The sequence below is a fragment of the Mobula hypostoma genome, chromosome 7, assembly GCF_963921235.1.
Source record: "Mobula hypostoma chromosome 7, sMobHyp1.1, whole genome shotgun sequence".
NCBI classification, from domain to species: Eukaryota; Metazoa; Chordata; class Chondrichthyes; order Myliobatiformes; family Myliobatidae; genus Mobula; species Mobula hypostoma.
The window spans coordinates 102327252-102351368 of NC_086103.1; the positions used below are offsets into that span (position 1 = coordinate 102327252).

General features: G+C 39.6%; 1 protein-coding gene across 1 annotated transcript in view; it reads right to left on the reverse strand.

The window, feature by feature from the left end:
- Window positions 1–3921: 3921 nt before the first annotated feature.
- The window catches only part of arglu1b (arginine and glutamate rich 1b), a 66687-nt gene continuing 46491 nt past the window's right edge, over window positions 3922–24117 (reverse strand). The window contains exon 4 of the mRNA XM_063053743.1: window positions 3922–4829. Within this exon, the coding sequence (XP_062909813.1) occupies window positions 4662–4829 (168 nt within the window). The 3' untranslated portion in view covers window positions 3922–4661. The remainder of the gene's footprint in view (window positions 4830–24117) is intronic.

Consider the following 24117-nt stretch of genomic DNA (forward strand, 5'->3'; position numbering starts at 1 on the left):
AGCAGAGCACTCGGAAAAAAACATGAGCTTCACGGGAAGGACATATGAACTTCTTACAGACAGCATTCGAACTGAACTCCAACATCCCTAGTAGTCATAGTGTCATGCTAACCGCTATACTACAGTGGTGCCCCAGTTGTGTAGCTAGTGGGTATGAGGTAACTTCTATTTGGATTGTACATCATAAATTCCAAGTGAATTACTAAATACATTTGCCAAGAAGGTTGAAAACTTTGGGGGATAAATCAGTGACAACATTAACGAAAATTTGGTCTAAGGATGAAAAATATCTTGGCAAACCATTTCTCTTCAGGTTGAAGGAAAGCAGATAGTGAATGTCCTCAGGATTAGTGTTAAATGAATTGGGTACTCTTGGTGCCATTTTCAAAATGTGCAGATCACACAGACTTGGAAATATAGAGAACAATAAGGATGGTAGTGTTAAAACTGGTGGTTATGAAGAGGTATATGGCAGATGGAATTTATAGCACAGAATACAATTTGATAGGAAGAGGCAAATCTAAAGGGAGTATAGGAAGAGAAATGCGAATGCATCTGTAAATAATTCTTTGAAGGAAGCAGGACAGGATCAAAAAATGCATATTGGACAGAGTCACAAAAGGCAACAGTAAGGAATTAATGAAAAGCAATGGCTTGACTGCAGCTGGAATATCATGCCAATTCGAGAAACTGTTTCTGAGAAGACATAATGCCTTTTAACTGGAATGAAGAAAAGATTTCCTTGCAGGAATAAAGGATTTGTGTTACAGAAGCTGTTCTTGTCAGATTGACAGATGTGGCACATTCAAATTAATGATGAGCTGAGACAGCAAAAACTTCTCAACGGATTTAATTGATTAAAAAAACAAGAAAGACATGGAACAGTACAGCACAGTACAGGCCCTTCAGCCCACAATGATGTGCCGACCCTCAAACCCTGCCTCCCATATAAGCCCCCACCTTAGATTCCTCCATATACCTGTCTAGTAGTCTCTTAAACTTCACTAGTGTATCTGCCTCCACCACTGACTCAGGCAGTGCATTCCACGCACCAACCACTCTGAGTAAAAAACCTTCCTCTAATATCCCCCTTGAACTTCCCACCCCTTACCTTAAAGCCATGTCCTCTTGTATTGAGCAGTGGTGCCCTGGGGAAGAGGCGCTGGCTATCCACTCTATCTATTCCTCTTATTATCTTGTACACCTCTATCATGTCTCCTCTCATCCTCCTTCTCTCCAAAGAGTAAAGCCCTAGCTCCCTTAATCTCTGATCATAATGCATACTTTCTAAACCAGGCAGCATCCTGGTAAATCTCCTCTGTACCCTTTCCAATGCTTCCACATCCTTCCTATAGTGAGGTGACCAGAACTGGATACAGTACTCCAAGTGTGGCCTAACCAGAGTTTTATAGAGCTGCATCATTACAACGTGACTCTTAAACTCTATCCCTCGACTTATGAAAGCTAACACCCCATAAGCTTCCTTAACTACCCTATCCACCTGTGAGGCAACTTTCAGGGATCTGTGGACATGTACCCTGAGATCCCTCTGCCCCTCCACACTACCAAGGATCCTGCCATTTACTTTGTACTCTGCCTTGGAGTTTGTCCTTCCAAAGTGTACCACCTCACACTTCTCCGGGTTGAACTCCATCTGCCACTTCTCAGCCCACTTCTGCATCCTATCAATGTCTCTCTGCAATCTTTGACAATCCTCTACACTATCTACACCACCACCAACCTTTGTGTCGTCTGCAAACTTGCCAACCCATCCTTCTACCCCCACATCCAGGTCGTTAATAAAAATCACGAAAAGTAGAGGTCCCAGAACAGATCCTTGTGGGACACCACTAGTCACAATCCTCCAATCTGAATGTACTCCCTCCACCACCACCCTCTGCCTTCTGCAGGCAAGCCAATTCTGAATCCACCTGGCCAAACTTCACTGGATCCCATGCCTTCTAACTTTCTGAATAAGCCTACTGTGTGGAACCTTGTCTAAAATCCATATAGATCACATCCACTGCACAATCCTCATCTATATACCTGGTCACCTCCTCAAAGAACTCTATCAGGCTTGTTAGACACGATCTGCCCTTCACAAAGCCATGCTGACTGTCCCTGATCAGTCCATGATTCTCTAAATGCCTATAGATCCTAAGACGTGTTGCTTAACAGCATGGTGTTTATAAATTCAGTTGTAGGTTTTCTACAGGGACCAGTATCAATGTTTTAATAGAAGGGCTTTGGTCAGAGGTAGAAGAGGAAAAGGAACAGTGTGTGTAAACTTGAGATTAAAGCTTGGGACTCAATGTGATATTTAAACTCATCATAAACAATGCATAATAAGCACAGATCAGGCACCAATTTGTGATTTAAACTGCCGATGTGCAGTAGCAGTATAAATATCAAACGTAATATATTATGGATTCAGGTTAATTGGGGCAGCCATTTATTTGGGCCAACTCTTAAAGAACAAAAACTAGATCAAGAAAATAGGCAGGATTCCCTTCATTTACTTGGGTCACTATGTCACTTAATTGGGACAGGAGACCATTGCCAAACAGTTTGTCTAGCAGTAGTTGCATGTGTTTGTGTTCAAAAAGAAGTGATTTTTGTCACTGATAGTTGGCGAGAAATTAGTCATAAGACAATTCTGATGAAGGGCCTTGGCCTGAAACGTTCACTGTTTACTCTTTTCCATAGATACTGCCTGGCCTGCTGAGTTCCTCCAACATTTTGTGCGTGTGGCTTGGATTTCCCGCATCTGCAGACTTTCTTATTCAGATCAATTTTGCTCACCACAGTTTCAAGCATTCAGGTTTGGAGATGCCAGAAACAGCCAGGAGTAAAAATGAAGATTTGGAGGATGCAATTGTGGAAAACAATTCAACAAAATTATCCGATGCAGGCGGAGACAGAGTCATGATGGTGCTAAGTTGCAACTCCTTCGTTCTCATCTATGAAAACAGCTTAATTTCTACCTTTGGTGTCTCTCCTTTTCCCTTTCAGGATGGATGGGGTTCTGTTGAAGACCCTGACCTGGAGTTACACTCAGAGTTCAGTTATTTGCAGTTGTGGGACCTGCTCCCAGGCCCTCACAGCTGGGCGCTTTTCAATATCCCAAGGACAATGCCTAGAAGACGGGCACACCTTTGGGGTTCTGTGGTTTGCAGTCCTGTAGATTCTAAGCCAGTGCTGCCAACTGAAGCGTCGGAGAGAACAGAACATTGGGACAGAGTATCAACTGTTGGAAGGCTGTGTACCAGTGAGTTGTGCCCTCTCTCTCATTGGTGGGTGAGAGATTGTTGCTAACTCTTGGGTCACAAAACTTGGGGAGATAAGTGGTGTGGCAGACTTTTAACACCTGCACTTTTCTAATATCAAATGGAACTACTGAAGACATTGAAGGCAGTCCAATATCTGCACCAGGTGTCTGTGCTGATTAGTCAATCAAAAGAACGAGCCTACTTACACTGGGTGAATTCATCCATCAATAATTTTAGGAACTAATACACAATTTTATCGTACTGTAAACAGGTATTGGTGTTCTAATTTGTTCTGTATTTCATTTAAATACAATAACTGTTACTCAGTTAAACAGCAATTAGTATTTTTAAAAAATACTTTTTAACTACTTCCATGAGAGTGGCCATTTGGGGCAGCCATGTAATTGGGCCAAAATGTACTGGTTCCAATGTATCCTAATTAACCAGAATCCACTGTACCATCACTTATTGTATGGCTTATACGGAGTGCAGACATTTGATGTTTCCATATGCCTTTTTTCCCCTGGTCATAATGTCTACTTGCAACATGCCTATGAAATATTTTGATTATGGGAAAACATCCATTAGAAACTTGTTTGGCTATTTTCATAAATAAAGTTATATGACAATTTGCAATTGCACTGCTTGGCAAAGTGCTTTAGAGTAATGTATAGCAGCTCTATCATGCGTTTAAGACCTTATTTTATTTGTGAAGTTTGTACATTTACAACATGGGAAAAAAAGCAGGCTAACTCGTGCTAAATAATGAAAAACAAATCAGAACATTAAGAGGTGCATGTACTGTGGATCCAGAACAATAATTCCTTTCACCCCCAGAAATACAGTTAATTACCTTACCTGTGAATGACGGGAGCCATTCCACTGACAACAGCATAATATTTGTTACACACCACAGAGACTCCTAAGTTCATCAGGGTTGGTTGGGCAGTCAATTCTGATTGCAGATCCAAAATGTTTTTAAAATGTTATGTTTTCCAATTTGTTTCATTTACAATTGATATTACTACATCATCCCAATACTACTTAACATTTACATCAAATTGGGTTTGCTAAGTTAACTACAGCGGAACCCATTTTTAGAACATCTCTGAGTCTTTTGAACTCCCTAAATCTTTTGAAGTCCCAAATCTGCTGAAGCCAATTTGTTGTGGAACCTGATGAGGATGATCTCTGCATCAGCAAATCAGAGATGGTCTATACAGGGTTCCATTGCATTTGTAGATGTATGAATTTCAGTTTTAAAATCACATTTCTCATTCTGTTAAGAAATGTTGTAGAGCACAGCCCACATCTGATCATTCGAACTTTATCTTTCCCAAAAACACTTCAACATGAAGCTACAAGGTTTAAAAAAAGAACACAAGCACAAAGTTATCCAACAGAGCTTTTCAGTGAGAAGGACAGCTTTGGCCTGGACTTCCCCTTGCCCAGGATCAGTTTTTGTTCTTCCTTTTGTTGACGCTGTCTTTCTTGCTCAAGCTTCATCCTTTCTTCATGGATTTTTCTTTGCTCTTCAACAATTTTCAATTGCTCCTCAGCCTGTAAATCACACAAATATTTTAAAATTTTATATCAGTTGTTCCCATACAAAAAATGGTAGCATTATGCAATTAGCTCAACACAATTGCTTTTTCTCTAGAAATACTTTAGCTTCCACAATCAAACGAATAGTAAATTTGTTTTACAGTCTATTCACATTCTCTTTAATAAAATTATTCTGAAAGTTAACATCTAGCAATAGTTCAGATAAACATTACTGATACCTTGCTATCTCCAACTTGCATTGTCACCATTAACAGCTGTGACCATAAATCTAAATTGCTGAATGATTTCTCCCCCTAAATCTCTTTTCACCTTTTTATGTTCAAGGTTCACAAAAATGTGGTTGCTTGGTAAGAGTTAAGAGGTTATGAAAAGGTGAGAGAATGGGTGAAAAATAATCAGTCATAATTGAATGATAAAGCAGGTTCAATAGACCAAATGGCCCAATTTAGCTCCAATAACTTATGATCCATCTTTTCTAATCTTGCGCCTTTTTTGTCTGATTTCACTTCTTTGAGGTACCTTGGGGGCATGTTATGCAAAAGCACCACACAAATATTTATAATAATTATTATTGGGGACACCTTGTTTATATTGAAACAACTGATTTTTTTTGGATAAATTATTATGCAATAATATAAAAAAGCACTTATTTTCTGCAATATAAACTTTTCCAAAAGGAGGGTGCCTATCTTGGCCATATACAGAAAACAGTTACACTTTAACACTGACTTCAGTTATTTAATTTATGGATGTCACACACCCTGGCAAATTTTTCACACAATACGCTTTTCAAATGGCTTGCTGCATCATTGGCAGCAGCTGCAAGCAATAAAATAAAGACCAATCAATTAAGGTACTTGGATTTCCTTCATAATTATATTTGCAATTTGGGGCAATTCTGTTAAATGTAGATCTGAATTCTCAAGTACTGTAATGAGTATTTTACTTGACGTAATAGAATTAGCTATGGCTGTCCCTTGAACTTTACCCTGCAAATAAAGGTTGTATTAGAATTCTGCTGATTGCAGCAACTCTTTGATGCTTCAAAAAATATAAAATTTTAACCAGCTTAGTGAGCAAGGTATAATCAATGCACTGATTACCAATTTTAAGAACTAGTACTAGAAAAGGATATGGTTTTAAAAAAAATAACAAGAGAGCTAAGTGTTCCATTTAAAATTGTGTAACTGAGATCTGCTCCATTGGTCAGTGACCAGAACATATGAAAAACATTCTCCAGCCATTTTTACTAAATAAAGGAACTGTGTACATTGAGGGAAATGTGGAAGCTTTAGAGTCATAGAGTACCATAGCACACAGAACCACACCCTTTGCCTTATCTAGTCCATACTGACCTAATCTTCTGGCTAGTCCCATCGACCTGTACTCAGACCATATCTCTCCAAATGCCTCCCATCAATGTACCTATCAAACTTCTCTTGAATGTTATAATTGAACCCACAGCTACTAAGTCCATTGTCAGTTTGTTTCACACTTGCACCACTCTTAAGTCAAGAAGTTCCCCTATTCTCCTTAAATATTTTACTTTCACCATTAACTTAAGATCTCTAGTTTTAGATACACCCAACACAAAGGTAAAAGCCTGCATACATTCACCCCATCTATACCCTTCATAATTTTGTATATCTCTGACTTTCCCTCATTCTCCTACACTGCTAACTTATCTCAGGTCCTCAAGGCCTAACAAAATCCTTGTAATGTTTTTCTATATTCTTTCAGACTTACGGATATTTTTTCCTGTAGGTAGGTCATCAGAACTGCACACAGTACTCCAAATTTAGCCTAACCAATCTCTGAACAACTTCAACATAATATCACAACTCCTGTACTCAATGCCCTGGATTTATAAAAACCAATGTCCAGAAATACTCCGTACAACCCATCGAGGAATCATGGATCTGTATTCACAGTTTCCTTTGCTAGAGAGTCATAGAGCATTATGGCATTGAAACAGACCCCATGTTCATCTAGTCCATACAGAACTTTTATTTTGCATAGTCCCATCAACCTGCATCTAGACCAAAGCCCACCATAAACCATCCCATCCATGCACTTCTCAAATGTTGAAATCAAATCCGCATTCACCAAGTCCACTGGCAGCTCGTTCCACTCTCACCACCCTCTAATTGAATACATTCCCCCCTCATGTTCCCCTAAAACACTTCACTGTTCACCCAGGACCTCGAGTTCTAGTCTTACCCAATCTCAGTGAAAAAAAGCCTGCTTGCATTTACCCTATCTATACCCCTCATCATTTTGTATACCATAATTTTATATAAAACAAGGTGAGCTCAATGTCAAATGATATGAAAATTCTGCTACCCTTTCAAGATATATCATGTGTTGACTTGGAAAACGTTATTGATGCACAAAACCTTGAGCAAAAATTGAGAAATTGAGCAGCAGGCTGGTTCAAACATTCAGATGTCAGAAAACTTCAGTGAAGCGCTTCCATTCAGATTCATCTCAACAGCTCTTGATCAGGTTATCTTTTACTGTCAATCCTAAATTTATTTTCTATTACAGCTTCAATGTTGGTGTAATGTCACAAAGGCTGTGACATTTTTGAGTTGATGAGAATGATAGTTCAGGAGGGGCAGAATTTGTTAGGTGTGTCCAGAAAGGATTCCTGAGACAATGCGTGTTCAGGCCTAGAGGAGAGAAGACAGGAGGGAGTAATCCAGAGATTACTAAAGGAGAGGCCATACTGGATCCAGTACTAGGCAATGAACTGTGTCAGAGGTGGGTCTCTCAACAGGTAATTCCAATGTTCAAGAAAGGCTCTAAAAATAAGCAGGGGAATTACAGGCTGGTGAGTCTGACATCAGTCATGGGGTAAATCATTGGAAGGTTTTCTAAGGGATCGGATATACAAGTATCCATGGGATTATTATCCATGTTTACTATCTCTAATCAGGCCCTGTCTATCCAAGTACTTATACAGTATATCCTTACTGTACAAATATTTGGATAGATAAAACCAGATTAGGGATAGTAAATATAGTTTTGACTTGCCCTTGCGCCCTAAACTCCTGGTGGAGTTAGCGGGGCGCTGTCATGACAATCTTTGCACCAGTCTATTCCATCTGTCGTGGTTGTGTGCCAGAGCCTGGGTCACTGCAAATGTTTTCCCTGTCCATTCTTTAATGTTGTCCGTCCATCTTTTCCTCTGTCTACCTCTCCTTCTTTTCCCCTCCACAGTTCCTTGTAGAACGGTCTTTGCAAGGCCACTGGATCTTGTTACGTGGCCGTGCCATCTCAGCTTTATTTTCTTCACCTTTGCGAGGTGCTCTTTATGGGGGCCAATGTGGTGCTGGATGGTCTTGTGGACCTGCTCGTTCGTGATGTGGTCCAAGTATGCGATGCCCAAGATGTTGCAATAGCATCTCATTTCCAATGCCTGTATCTTCCTCTGTAGCTCTGCTGTGAGGGTCCATGTCTCACATGTGTACAGGAAGATGGAGAACACCAATGCACAAAGGAGTCTGATCTTGTACTTCATGGTGATGTTGCTGTCCCTCCATATTGTCTTGAGTTTGGATAGTGTAGTCATTGTGCAGTTCTCGCCAGGACTTCTGGTCTTGATCCTTCATCTCTGATGATTGCCCCCTGGTATTTGAACTGCTGCACTGTCTCAAGTTTCTGACCATGGACTGAGATGTCTGTTGTGATGGCACCATTGGTATTTGCCATGAGCTTGGTTTTCTCTGCACTTATTTCCATTCCAAATTTTGTGGAGGCTCTGTCAAGATGGCTGACCCGGTTGGCCAGTTCGTCCTCTTTTCCTGCAAGTCCATCAATGTCGTCAACAAATCTTAGGTTTGTCTCTCTCTTTAAATCTTTTTATTGAGTAAGTATACAAAAAAGGTAAGCCATATAAACATTAATACAATGTTAAAGTATAATAAAATTCCAAAAGATAACAATACCAAAAAGAAAATACTACAAACAATGTAATTTAAGCATAAGAAACCAAGATAACATAATAGTATACTAGATTTTATATATATCAATGGAAAAAAAGAAAAAAAAAAACCCCAAAAAAAAAACCCACCGTGCAACTAACTAAAAGCAAAGCAAAGCAATGGGCTAACTTGAAACCAAACAGAGTTAAACTTAAAATCACGTCCTCAATCCCGACCTCCATTAAAACAGTGAAGAGAAAACAAGAAGGGTAAATATTACATTAAATGAAAATATCGAATAAAAGGTCCCCAAATCTGTTCAAATTTAAATGAAGAATCATAAAGGTTACTTCTAATTTTCTCCAGATTCAAACATAAAATCGTCTGAGAAAACCAAAAAAAGGTAGTTGGAGCATTAAGCTCTTTCCAATGTTGTAAAATACATCTTTTCGCCATTAAAGTAAGAAATGCAATCATTCTACGGGCTGAAGGGGAAAGATTACTAGAAATTTTAGGTAGTCCAAAGATAGCAGTAATAGGGTGAGGAGAGATATCTATATTTAATACCTTAGAAATAATATTGAAAATATCTCTCCAAAAAGTTTCCAAAGTAGGGCAAGACCAAAACATATGAGTTAAAGAGGCTATCTGCCCCGAACATCTATCACAGAAAGGATTAATATGCGAGTAAAAACGCGCTAACTTATCTTTGGACATATGTGCTCTATGAACCACTTTAAATTGAATTAGGGAATGTTTAGCACAAATAGAGGAAGTATTAACTAATTGTAAAATCTGCCCCCAATCATCCACAGAAATGGTAAGCCCCAATTCCTGTTCCCAATCTACCCTAATCTTATCAAATGGAGCTTTCCTAAGTTTCATAATAATATTATAAATCATAGCCGATGCACCTTTCTGACATGGATTAAGGTTAATTATCGAATCTAAAATATATATAGGAGGAAGCATTGGAAAGGAAGTAAGTATAGTACTTAGGAAATTTCTAACTTGTAAATATCTAAAAAAATGTATTCTTGATAAGTTATATTTGTTAGATAATTGTTCAAAAGACATAAGGGAACCATCTAAAAATAAATCCAAAAACCGTAAAATACCCTTAGTCTTCCAAGTTTGAAAAGCGCGATCCGTAAAAGAGGGAGGAAAAAATATGTTACCTAAAATAGGAATCGCTAACCCGAATTGATTAAGATCAAAAAATTTTCTGAATTGAAACCAAATGCGCAAAGCATATTTAACTATCGGGTTAGAGACCTGCTTAAGACGTTTCGAATCAAAAGGAAGAGAGGAACCTAAAATAGAACCAAGTGTATAACCCTGAACAGATTGTAATTCCAATGCTACCCATTTAGGAATAAATAGTATGTCCCGATCAAGTAACCAAAATTTCATATGTCGAATATTAATAGCCCAATAATAAAATCTAAAGTTAGGTAATGCTAAACCTCCATCTCTCTTAGCTTTCTGTAAATGTATTTTACCCAGTCTCGGATTCTTGTTCTGCCAAATAAATGAAGAAATTTTAGAGTCAACTTTATCAAAAAAAGATTTAGGAACGAAAATTGGTAATGCCTGAAACACATATAAAAATTTTGGCAAAAAAAACATCTTAACTGCATTAATACGACCAATCAAAGTTAAATATAAGGGAAACCATTTAGATGAAAGTTGAGTAATATGGTCTATTAATGGTAAAAAGTTAGTCTTAAATAAATCTTTATGTTTACAAGTAATTTTAATCCCAAGATATGAAAAGTAATTATTAATCAATTTAAATGGAAATTTATAATATAAGGGAAGATGTTTATTAATCGGAAAAAGTTCACTCTTACTAAGATTTAATTTATAACCTGAGAAAAGACCAAATTGTGCTAATAACTCTAAAACAGCAGGAATGGATCTCTCAGGATTAGAAATATATAAAAGTAAATCATCAGCATAGAGTGATAATTTATGGGACTTTAATCCCCGAGTTATCCCAGTAATATTTAAAGATTCTCGAATAGCAATTGCAAGAGGTTCTAATGCAATATCAAATAATAGGGGACTAAGAGGACAGCCTTGTCGAGTACCACGAAAGAGAGGAAAAAAAGGTGAGTTTAAGGAGTTAGTACGAACCGAGGCTACAGGGGAGTAATATAACAGTTTAATCCAGGATATAAATTTCAAGCTAAAATTAAACATTTCAAGCACCTTAAATAAATAAGGCCATTCTACTCTATCAAAAGCTTTCTCGGCATCTAAAGAAATAACACACTCAGGAACATTTTGTGAGGGAGTATAAACGATATTTAACAATGTACGAATATTATAAAAAGAGTAACGACCTTTAATAAAACCCGTTTGGTCTTCCGAAATAATAGAAGGAAGTACTTTTTCTAGTCTATTTGCTAATAACTTAGAAAAAACTTTAGAATCAACATTTAATAAAGATATTGGTCTATAAGATGCACATTGAGCAGGGTCTTTATCCTTCTTTAGTATTAAAGAAATTGATGCTCTATTAAAAGATTCCGGAAGTTTACCAAGTTTCAAAGAAGCCTCAAAAACCTTATAGAGCCAAGGAATCAATAAAGAAGCAAAACATTTATAAAATTCAACGGTAAACCCATCAGGGCCAGGAGCTTTCCCCAGATTCATAGAAAAAATAACATTCTTAATCTCATCCATTGTAATGGAAGTATCTAATAAAGAAGACATATCCTGTGAAATCAGAGGGAAGTCTAACTTATCTAAAAAATCATTCATATATTTAGAATCTCGAGGAGACTCTGATTGGTATAAAGAAGAATAAAAATCACAAAAGGTTTGATTAATCCCCACATGATCCAATATCAATCGATCATTTTGGTTATAAATCTGATTGATTTGAGATTTAACATAATTAGATTTCAATTGATTAGCCAGCAGCTTGCCAATTTTATCACTGTGAACATAAAAATCACTTCTTGTTTTCTTTAATTGGTTTACAATCGAGGACGAGAGTAGTAAACTGTGTTCCATTTGAAGTTCAGTTCTTTGTTTGTATAGCTCCTCAGAAGGAGCCATAACATATTTCTTATCAATTTCTTTAATCTTGTCCACAATTACCATCTCCTCCTGCTTCTGTTTCTTCCTCAAAGCAACGGAATACGAAATAATCTGACCCCGAATATAGGCTTTAAAAGTGTCCCAAAGAGTGTTAACCGAAATATCTTCTGTATGGTTAATTGTAAAAAAAAGCTCAATCTGTTCATTCATAAAATTAACAAAGTCCGAGTCCTGAAGCAACAGCGAATTAAAACGCCATTGTCTATTGTTTGGTATATTGGCCATAATTTTAATAGAAAGCTTAAGTGGAGCATGATCCGAAATGGTTATAGAATCATAATCACATTTAATCACTGAAGAAATGAGACGAGAATCAATGAAAAAATAATCAATTCTTGAATAGGAATGATGAACATGTGAAAAGAAGGAAAAATCTTTTTCCTGAGGATGCAGAAAACGCCAAATGTCCGTCGACCCAGAATCAGAAAGGAAAAAATTAATCAAATTTGCAGATTTATTAGGTAAAGTCCGTAAAGGAGCCGAACGGTCCAAAGCTGGAGATAAACAGGTATTAAGATCTCCGCCCCAAATCAATGAAAACTCGTTCAAATTCGGAAACTGATCAAACAATGATTTATAAAATTCCGGACAATCCATATTAGGAGCATAAACATTAACCAAAACTACTTTTTTATTAAATAATAAACCACTAACCAATAAAAATCTACCATTCGGATCAGAGATAATATCCTGTTGTATAAAAGTAACTGAGGAGTCTATAAAGATAGAGACGCCTCGAATCTTAGCATTGGAGTTCGAATGAAATTGTTGTCCCTTCCAAAATTTGAAAAAACGTAGTCTGTCCCCCCTCCGTACATGGGTCTCTTGTAAAAATAAAATTTGTGCTTTAAGTCTCCGGAACACTTTAAAAACTTTTTTCCTTTTAATAGGATGATTAAGACCATTAGTATTCCAGGAGACAAAATTAATAATAGACTCCATAAATCCTAAAGTCAACCCATAACAAAGAGGATTGACAATAGGCGCGACCCACAGACCCGGAGAGGAAACAGAACATACAAAAGATACCGGGGAAAAGGACGTAACCAATACTTCAATAATGTATATAGCCCAAAGAGAAACAAACTAAAACGTGAAGCCCCTCCCACCGCCCCCCACCCCAGGACCCCAAGGCGAAATCTAAAGCAGACCCGCCAGAAAGAAGCAAGCGCTAAAACTACCCCCATGACTTCCGGTATACGCTCCCTAAAAAAAAGGTATAAATATGAAAAGGATCAGCTAATTGTAAAACAGTAAAAAAAATAAGTAAAAAAAAGTTAACTCAATTAAAATACACACAGAACAGAACAAAAGCCGGAAAGTATATATTAAAAAAAACCACAATAAACCTCAAACTCATGAATAGACACAGCAACAAAAAAAATAGGATTATTAACATAAAATGATTATAAAAAGCAAAACAGAATAAAATTTAAAAAAAACTACAAAATTTAAGGCCGCACAGGAAATACGTAAGATGACAAAAGGGAAGTAACCACCCAGAATCCCCTGGGAAAAGAAAGAAATGACGCAGTTAAAAAGAAAGTTTAGCAGCCATATTAAGAAATCGAAAGTAAACTTTTCTGCCCAAATAGGGCACAGAAAAGTTAAAACCAACCAATTCACAGCCTCCGATCAACGGAGAAAATTAAAAAAAGGCAATTAAGATGTTGAAGATGAAAGTTGATCCAGATAGCTCTGGGCATCCGATGGAGAATCAAAAAAACGAAGAGCTCCATCTAACATGCGAATCCTTAGACGTGCAGGGTACAGCAGCGCTGGTCTTAAATCCATCTTATAGAATTCCGACATCACGGATCTGTAACGGACCCGTTGGTCCCAGATTGGTTTACTGAAATCTTCCACGAATCGGAACTTAAGATCCGAAAAATCAATGAAACCTTTAGATCGAGCGAATCGAAACAGTCTCTCCTTATCTTGAAAGTAATGAAAACGTAAGATAACATGCCTAGGTCTATCTGACCTAGACGAGTATGATGGGATTCTGTGAACACGATCCAGTAGCGGTGGTTGGTCAGGAAATACAGTAGGGAATGCATCTTTTAAAAGTTGGGAGAAATATTTCATAGGGTTGTTAGCTTCCACGGCTTCCCTGACGCCAATCATTCGTAAATTCTGCCGTCGCATTCTAGATTCCAAGTCAGAGTTTTTAAAAGTCAAAAAGTCAAGTTTCTTCTTCATTACATTAATTGTTTCTTCGACTTTCCCCATCTTAAGCTCACTTTGTTGCGCGGATTTTTGAAGACCAGATATAGCCGACTGATGTTCCGCAATACATGTTTGCATCTTATCAATTAAATCGGCAATTTTCTGGAACTTAGTTGAGATTTCCGTATGAATCAGGTCTTTAACAAAGCCCATAATTTCTGTACGAATCATCTCCCTAACAGAGGTTGAAATTTCCCTCTGAATTAACTCCGATATAGCTTCCAAAGTCACCGGTGATTCAGTCGGAGGGAGATCCGTAGCTTTCGGTTTAACCGGAGGTTTACCATCCTTGCCGTCTTTCCCGTTCTTAGACATAGCAGATCTAAGTTCCATCCAATTGTCAGAGAATTCAGTTTAATTCAAAGTATTGTAAAAATTGATGCCTTAATAGTTAATTAAAGTATAGCTGACCATAGAGAGAAAAAACTCAGAGGTAATGGAGCGAGTCAAGAACGCGACTTCACTCCATGAGCGCTACCGGAAGTCTCCAAATCTTAGGTTTGTGACGTTCCTCCCTCCGATGCTGACTGTGCCCACGTGATCTTCAAGGGCAACGCTCATGATTCCTTCCACAAAGACATTGAAGGGGGTGGAGGAGAGGAGGCAGTCCTGGCAGACTCCTACAGAGGTATGGAACCACTCTCCTATGGTGCCCTGAGCGAGGGCTGCACTGGTTGCCTTGGCGTAAAGCTGATGAATTGTATGAATCAGCTTCTGCCCCATGCTGAATTTCTTCATTGTGGCCCATAAGGCATCATACCAGACTCTGTCAAATGCCTTCTTGAAGTCTATGAAGACGTGGTAGAACACCCTCTGGTACTGAAGGTGTTTCTCACAGAGGGTGCGGGGGTTGAAAATCTGCTCAATGGTGCTTCTGTCCTTATGGAAGCCTGCTTCTTCCTCGGCAGTGATGTCTTCTGCCTGAGGTCTCAGTCTGTTCAAGATGATTCTGAGCATTACCTTGCTTATATGGCTGATCAAACTGATGGTACGGTAATTCTGGCAAAGTTGGAGATTGCCTTTCTTGGGAAGCACAATGATCAGCGACTGAATCCAAGGTGTCAGCCATTCACCTATCTGCCAGATCTTATTGCAGATGGTGGTAAGCATGTCTATTGTTGCCTCTCCTCCATGCTTCAGCAGTTCAGCAGGGATGTTGTCAACTCCTGTTGACTTCCCGCACTTCAGTGATCGTATTGCGGCTTCAACTTCTTCACGCATGAATCTTACTCATTGAAGATTCCTGCATATTCAGCACACTTGGATCCCCTTTGCTGTGGTAGTTGTACAGTTCTGAACAGTACTCTGTCCACCTTTCCATTATTTCCTTTTCTTCTGTGAGACTTCTCCCATTTTTGTCTTGGATGGTGTTGACTTTGGCTTGTTTTTCTTTGGTAAAGATCTTGCGCCAGTTGGAATGCCTTCTTTGTGTTGCTGTTGGAGATGCTGTCTTCAATGTCCGCATTTGTTCAGCTATCCATCTTTGCTTTGCTTCCTTCATTTCCCTCCTAATTTTCTTGTTGATTTTCCTGTATTCTGTTCTTCCCTCGGCTGTGTTTTTATCTTTCTTTAATATCCTTCTTGTGTCACACATATCCAGTATCTTGTTAGTGACCCATGGTTTAGACTTACGGCGGCTTTTCCCCAGAATCTTGCTTGCTGTTTCTGTCATCACTGTGTTAAAAGTTATTTGTGGTGGTCTCCAGGTCTTCATCAAGGAGTAGTATTGGTGCGAAACTCCCCCCAATTGCTGCTTGAAATTCTTCAGAGATGGTGAGGTCTTTCAGTTTTTCAATATGGTTAGTGATATATTATTTTCTAGAATTTTCAGAGAAGATTATGAAGGTAGTTGAAGGAAAGGCAGTGGACGTTGTTTACATGGACTTTAAGCAAGGCACCCCCCTCAAAGCTATAAGAATGCTGTAAGTAGCTCAGCCAGGGCTCCTACCAGTTTTGCACCAAGTCTGAGAGACAACATATCAAGCCATGGGGTTTTATCCACCCTAACTCACATGAAGAAAGCTAGCATCTCCTTTTCCATAATCCAGATACAGTCCATGACATGCACTACTCCTTTGCTTCAGTTTTATAGTTGGTGTCTGTCTCCACAGTAAATACAGATGCAGAAATATTGTTTCTAAATCTCCCCCACTTCTTTTGGCTCTTTGTATAGATGACTATGCTTATCTTCAAGAAGACCCATCTTGTCCAATGCTGCCCTTTTTCTCTCAATAAGCTTTCCCCTTTACCTTGTCTACCAGAGGAACTCTTGTCTTCTTTGAGCCCTCCTGATTTCACTCTCAACTGTTCTCTAACATTGTTTATACACCCCATTTGTTCCTAATTGCCCATACCTGTTTTGCACGGTGTTCTTTTTTCTTTGCCAGGGTCTCAATATTCCTTAACCAGATTTTGTACTCTCAATATTTCACTTCTGAAGGCCTCCCAGTTAAACACAACAGAATAGCACAGTACAAACATAGAAAACATACAGCACAATACAGGCCCTTCGGCCCACAAAGCTGTGCCGAACGTGTCCCTACCTTAGAACTACCTAGGCTTTACCCATAGCCCTCTATTTTTCTAAGCTCCATGTAGCCATCCAGGAGTCTCTTAAAAGACTCTATCATTTTCCCACCGCCGCCGGCAGCCCATTTCACGCACTCACCTCTCTGCGTAAAAAAAACTTACCCCTGACATCTCCTCTGAACCCACTTCCAAGCACAAGACCTTCAACCCATGACATTGCACCGACTTTTTAACCTACTCCCCTATCAATCTAACCTTTCCTTCCACATAGGCCTCCATTTTTCTTTCATCTGTGTGTCTATCTAAGAGTCTCTTAAATGTTCTTAATGTACCTGCCACTATCAGCTAGGAAAAAGGCACTGACGGTCCACTATCTATGCCTCGTTATCACCTTAAACACCTCTATCGAGCCACCTCTTATCCTCCATCACTCACGCTAATTCAACCTTTGCACATAAGATGTGTTCTCTAATCTCGGCAGCACCCTGGTAGAGTTCTGCATCCTCTCTCAAGCCTTCACATCCTTCCTATTATGAGGCAACCAGAACGGAATACAATACTCCAAGTGTGGTCTAAACAGAATTTTATAAAGCTGTAGCATTGCCTCGCCATTTTTGAACTCTATCCAACAAATGAAGGCCAATACACCATACACCTTTTTAACCACTTCATTAACTTGCATGGCAACTTTGAGGGGTCTATAGATATGGACCCCAGGATCCCTCTGTTCCTCCACAGCTAAGATTCCTGCCATTAACCCTGCACTTTAAGTATAAACCACTTCTATCACTAATCCATCTATGCTTCACCAAATGCTCATGAATCCTGTCTCTAAGAATCCTCTCCAAGTTTGCTCACCACTGACATAAGATTCATTGGTCCATAATTCCTAGGATCAACCACATTACTTTTCCTGAAGAAAAGAATAACGCTTGTTACCTTTCAATTTCTAGTAATATTCCTGTGGCCAGTGAGAACACAAAGATCATCAAAAGTTCAGCAATCTCTTCCCTAGCTTCCCACAGAGATCTGGGTATATCCTGCCAGACTCCGGGAACTAATCTATCTTACTGTTTCTCAAAAATTCCATCACATCCTCTTTCTTAATGCCAACAAGTTCCAGTATTTAAGTCTGTTCACATTCTTCAAAATCTCTCTCACTGGTGAATACTGAAGCATTAAGGACCTCCTCTGACTCCAGGCACGTTTCCTGTTTTATTGCTGATTGGTCCAACTCTCACTTTAGTCATCTTCCTGTTCTCCACACGTGTAAAATGCCTTGGGGTTTTCCTTAATTCTACTTGCCAAGGCTTTCTCATGCCCCCTTTTAGCTCTTCTAAGTCCTTTAAGCTTCTTTCTGACTACCTTATAACTCTCCAGATCCCATTTACCACCCTCCAAACTTCTGTTACTACTCCTGTGGCCAATAAAGACACAAAGATCATCGCAAAGGCGCAGTAATCTTTCCCTCACTTCCTGTGGTACAGCCGTCTGGCCCCAGGGAGTTACCTAACCTAATACTATTCAAAAGAAGCTAACACATTCTCTTTCTTAATGTCAACATGTTCCAACATATTAGACTTGTCTACACTGACCTCATATCTGGCCAGGTCCCTCTGGCCTGGTGAACAATGAGCAAAGTATTCATTAAGGACCTAAACTACCTCTCCTGATATCAGGTACATGACTCGTCTATTAACAATCATCTGTCTTATACTCATTCTAGTCATCCTCCCATTTTTCACATACGTGTAGGGATTTTCCTTAATCCTACTCACTGAGGCCTTCTTGTGTCCTCTTTTAGTTCTAAGTCCCTTCTTCAGCTCCTTCCTGGCTACCTTATATCTCTTCAGACCCCTGATGGATCCTGGCTTCCTAAACCTTAAATATGATTATTTCTTCCTCTTGACTAGATGTTTTACATCCTTTGTCACCAAGATTCCACAATGCCACATTGTGAAATCATGGGAAGTTCACAACTACAGATGCACTGGGCTGTCTGCACCACTCTCTGCAAAGTCCTGCAATTAAGGGAGATACAGTTCTCATACCAGGCAGTGATGCAGCCAGTCAGAATGCTCTCAATTGTGAGAGGGAGCAACCTCCACATTTCAGCTATAATTTCCCTGTGTATATCTGTTCCCAATTTACACTCCCAAATTTCTGCCTAATAGCATTATAATTTGCCTACCTCCAGTTAAATACTTTCCCATACTGTCTACTCATATCCCTGCCCATGGCTACGCTAAAGGTATTTGTGGTCAGTCTCAAAAATGCTGGTTGTGCATTACAGGAGGAATGGAGATGGGCTAACCCCTACTGACATCAATGGATCTGGGGTTGAGAGGGTAAACAGCTTTAAGTTCCTCAGCATCCACATCGTCGAGGACCTCACGTGGTCTGTATACACCAGCTGTGTGGTGAAAGAGGCACAACAGCGCCTTTTTCACCTCAGATGATTGAGGAAGTTTGGTATGGGCCCCCAAATCCTAAGAGCTTCCTCCAGGGGAACTGTATCTTCCTTAATTGCAGGACTCTGCAGAGAGTGGTGCAGACAGCCCAGTGCATCTGTAGCTGTGAACTTCCCATGACTCAGGACATTTACAAAGATAGGTGTGAAAAAAGGGCCCGAAGGATCACTGGGGACCCAAGTCACCCCGACGATGGTCTGTTCCAGCTGCTACCATCGGGAAATGGTACTGCAACATAAAAGCCAAGACCAACAGGCTCCAGGACAGTTTCTGCCAGCGGGCCATCAGACTAATTAACTCAGGCTGATTTGACTGTATTCTATGTTACATTGACTGTTCTATTTATAATAAATTAAAAATTACTATGATTGCACATTGCAAAGTTAGACAGAGACGTAACGTAAAGATTTTTACTCCTCATGTATGTGAATGATGTAAGAAATAAAGTCAATTCACTTCTTTGACACTCATCTCCTGACCTGGTTCATTACCTAGTACTAGATCCAGTATGACCTGTCCTTTGGTAATCTCTGGATTACTGCCTCCTCTCTTTAGGCCTGAACACATATTGTCTCAGGAATCCTTTCTGGGGATGCCTAACAAATTCTGCCCCTCTAAACTTTTTACACTAAGGAGGTGGCAATCAATATTTGGGAAATTGATGTCACCCATGACAACCTATAATTCTTGCCTCCCAATCTAGTCCTGTGTGTCTGTTGCTATTTTTTAAAATGGGCGGTGGGGGTATTAGGGAGCAGGTCTATTGAATACTCTCAAGAGAGATTGCTCCCTTCCTGTTTGACTTCCTTCCACACTGACTCCGTGGACAATCCCTTAACAGTGTTCCTGCAAGTGATACTATCCCCAATTAGCAAAGCCATTCCAACTCATCTCCATGTTTCTTTTGAAACAAGTAAACCCAGTAACATCCAGCAGCTATTCCTTTCCCTATGATAGCCAAATTGCTGTAACTATCACATCATAGTTCCATGTAGTAATCCATGCTCTCAGTTCATCACCCTTCTTCCAGGAAAGTAGAAAAAAATTCAACCCATCCACTTATGCCCTATCCACTGCCTCCCCTTCCTCACATTTGTCTACACGATGCATCTGCCTTTGCACTAACTGCTCTAGCCTCTGACCTATCACTCTGGTTCCCACCCCCTGCCAACTTAGTTTAAACCCTCCCTTACATCTCTAGCAATCCTGCTTGCAAGGACATTGGTCTCCCTAAGGCTCAGGTAAAACCCATCCCTTTTGTACAATTCATACTTTCCCAGTAGAGATCTTAATGATCCACAAATCTGCAACTCTGCCCCAGCATTAATTCTTCAGCCACATATTCATCTGCTGCATCATCCTATTCTTACCCTCACCGGCACGTGGCTCAGGCAGCAATCAAGATATTACGACTTGTGAAGTCCCGTTTTTCTGACCTAGCTCCTTATATTTGCTCTTCAGGACCTCATCACTTTTCCTACCCATGTAGTTGGTACCAAAGTGTATCATAACTTCTGGCTGCTCACCACCTCCCCCCCTTAAGAATTCTGTGGATATCTACTGACCCTGGTACATGGGAAGCAACATACAATCCGGGAGTCTCTTTTCATATCCACAGAATTTCCTGTTTGTTACCCTAACTATCGAATCCCTGTCACCACTTCTCTCCTCTTCTCCCCCCACCACCCTCAAATCTGAGCTACTGAATCAGACTAATACCTGCGACCCGATTGCTGTGGCTTTCCAATGGTAGACTTGTTATTGAGGGGAATGGGTGAATGGACACAGTGGTACTGTGCACAGTCTCTCTATTCCCTTTCCCACTCCTTACAGTCACTCAGCTATCCACCTCCTGCAACTTGGGTGTTACTGCCTCCCTCTAATCCTATTAACTCTTCATTATCTTGAATGATCCAAGAATCATCCAGCTCCAGTTCCCGAAAACAGGTTGGTAAGGAGCTGCACCCACGTGCACTCAGATTTACCAGGCGTCTCTGCCAGAAAAGAAACTTTCCCAATCCAAAACGGCTAAATCCCTTCTGGCCTTATATCAATTTAGAATCTCACAAGCTGAGGACCAGTCCTACCCTTCATCCAAAGTGTTCCCCTACATACACTTCTGTCACCTACCCTACACTTGATCAAGGAAAAAAATGGAACTGTATGTTAGGTATATGAAATTGGTTTCAAACAAATCACACGGTTTATAGAGAATGTAAGAGAAAATTAAAAAATAAGGAGGGCAAAAAGGACCAGGACATTACCTTGGAAGAAGGATTACTGAAAATCTTATCGCCTTTTATATTAGAAGAGGGTAAGGAATGAAGGAATAAGTACCCTAGGTACTGGAGGGATAATTTATGTACAGAACCAGGAGATATGACTGAGATCTTAAATAAATACAGTCAACTTCTAAAATAAAAAATAAATACTTCTCATCACTATTCACTAGTGAAAAGGATATGAAGATTGGACAGTTAAGTAAGGGTACTCTTGTATTCTGGAGTATGTTGGTATCAGGAGGTAGGAAGTGTAGAAATAAGATGGACACTCAGGATCTACCCTAGGATCTCACAGGAGCAAAGGAAACACTGCTAGAGCTCTGACAGAGATTTTTGTATATATCAGCCATAGTTGGAGTACCAAAAGACTGGAGGATAGCTATATGTTGTCTCCTTGTTCAAAAAGGCCAGAAACTTAAGGGCCGTCAAGTCTTACATCTTTGGTTGGGAAGGTGTTGAACATTCTGAGGCTATGCCCATACCAGACCGGATAATTTTGAAAACGCTGGTTTCAAGTAAAAATGACAGGCATCCACACTAGGAGTTTTTAAAAAATACCTCTGTCCACATTAAAACAGATATTTGGGCAAATCTCCTCCTACTGGGCATGCACAGGACACACAAAAAACAAGCGAAAAGGAAACGGTATACTTGGTGCGCGTTTGTCCAGAAACATTTCCTACAGCCATAGTCTCTTCAACGATGAAAGGGACGATAGCTACAACTACAAACCCCATTTCCAGAAAAGTTGGGATATTTTCCAAAATGCAATAAAAACAAAAATCTGTGATATGTTAATTCACGTGAACCTTTATTTAACTGACAAAAGTACAAAGAAAAGATTTTCAATAGTTTTACTGAGCAACTTAATTGTATTTTGTAAACATACACAAATTTAGAATTTGATGGCTGCAACACACTCAACAAAAGTTGGGACAGAGGCATGTTTACCATTGTGTTACATCACCTTTCCTTTTAATAACACTTTTTAATCGTTTTGGAACTGAGGATACTAATTGTAGTAGATTTGCAATTGGAAATTTTGTCCATTCTTGCTTGATATAAGACTTCAGCTGCTCAACAGTCCGTGGTCTCCGTTGTCTGATTCTCCTCTTCGTGATGCGCCATACATTTTCAATAGGAGATACATCTGGACTGGCAGCAGGCCAGTCAAGCACACGCACTCTGTGTCTACAAAGCCACGCTGTTGTAGCCCGTGCATAATGTGGTCTGGCATTGTCCTGCTGAAATAAGCATGGACGTCCCGGGAAGAGACGTCACCTTGATGGCAACGTATGTCTCTCTAAAATCCTAATATACGCCTCAGAGTCAATGGTACCTTCACATACATGCAACTCACCCATGCCGTGGGCACTGATGCACCCCCATACCATCACAGATGCTGGCTTTTGCACCTTTCGCTGATAACAATCTGGATGGTTGTTTTCATCTTTGGCATGGAGAATTCGACGCCTGTTTTTCGGAAAACTAGCTGAAATCTAGACTCATCTGACCACAGCACATGGTTCCACAGTCTTTCGGTCCATCTGGGATGAGCTTGGGCCCAGAGAACTCACCGGTGTTTCTGTATAGAGTTAATGTATGACTTCCTCCTTGCATAATATAGTTTCAAGTTGCATTTCTGGATGCAGCGACGGACTGTGTTAAGTGACAATGGTTTTCCGAAGTACTCCCGAGCGCAGGTGGCTATAATTGTCACAGTAGCATAACGGTTTCTTACGCAGTGGCGTCTGAGGGCTCGAAGATCATGCGCATTCAACAGTGGTTTCCCACTTGCCCTTTACGCACTGATATGTCTCTGAATCCTCTGAATCTTTTCACAATATTATGTACTGTAGATGTTGAAAGACCTAAATTCTCTGCAATCTTGCGTTGAGAAATGTTCCTTTTGAACTTACTAACAATTCTCTCACGAATTTTGGCACAAAGGGGTAAAGGGTGAGCCATGACCTATCCTTGCTTGCAAAGACTGAGCCTTTGATGGACGCTACTTTTATACCCAGTCATGATACCTCACCTGCTACCAATTAGCCTGCTTAATGTGGAGTCTTCCAAACTGGTGTTACTTGAATATTCTGTGCACTTTTCAATCTTATTATAACTCTGTCCCAACTTTCGTTGAGTGTGTTGCAACCATGAAATTCTAAATTTGTGTATATTTATAAAATACAATTAAGTTGGTCAGTGAAACTATTGAAAATCTTTTCTTTGTCCTTTTGTCGTTTAAATTAACGTGAATTAACATATCACAGATTTTTGTTTTTATTGCATTTTGGAAAATATCCCAACTTTTCTGGAAATGGGGTTTGTAAATACAATAAAGTTTGTTACTGGGCAAAAGTGAAATTTGCTGTTACCTCATTTGTTTGCCTTTACTTTTGCCATGTCTTTGTGTATGGTTTTACTGTAGTTAACATGTGCAATAAAATGAGTTACAGGGCAAAAGTGACAATTGCATCTAGTAATGTTTGTACAAGCAATACATTAAATTGTTAAATGTATAAAACATGACTGCATCAGTGTTATCTTGTGTTTCCATACAATGTTACATTAGGCTGTTACACATCTATTGTCAAACATTCAAAAAATGCTGGTGAATGCAGCAGGCCAGGCAACATCTATAGTAAGAGTAACAGTCGATGTTACCTCTTCCTATAGATGCTGCCTGGCCTGCTGCGTTCATCAGCAGTTTTTTGTGTGCGTTGCTTGGATT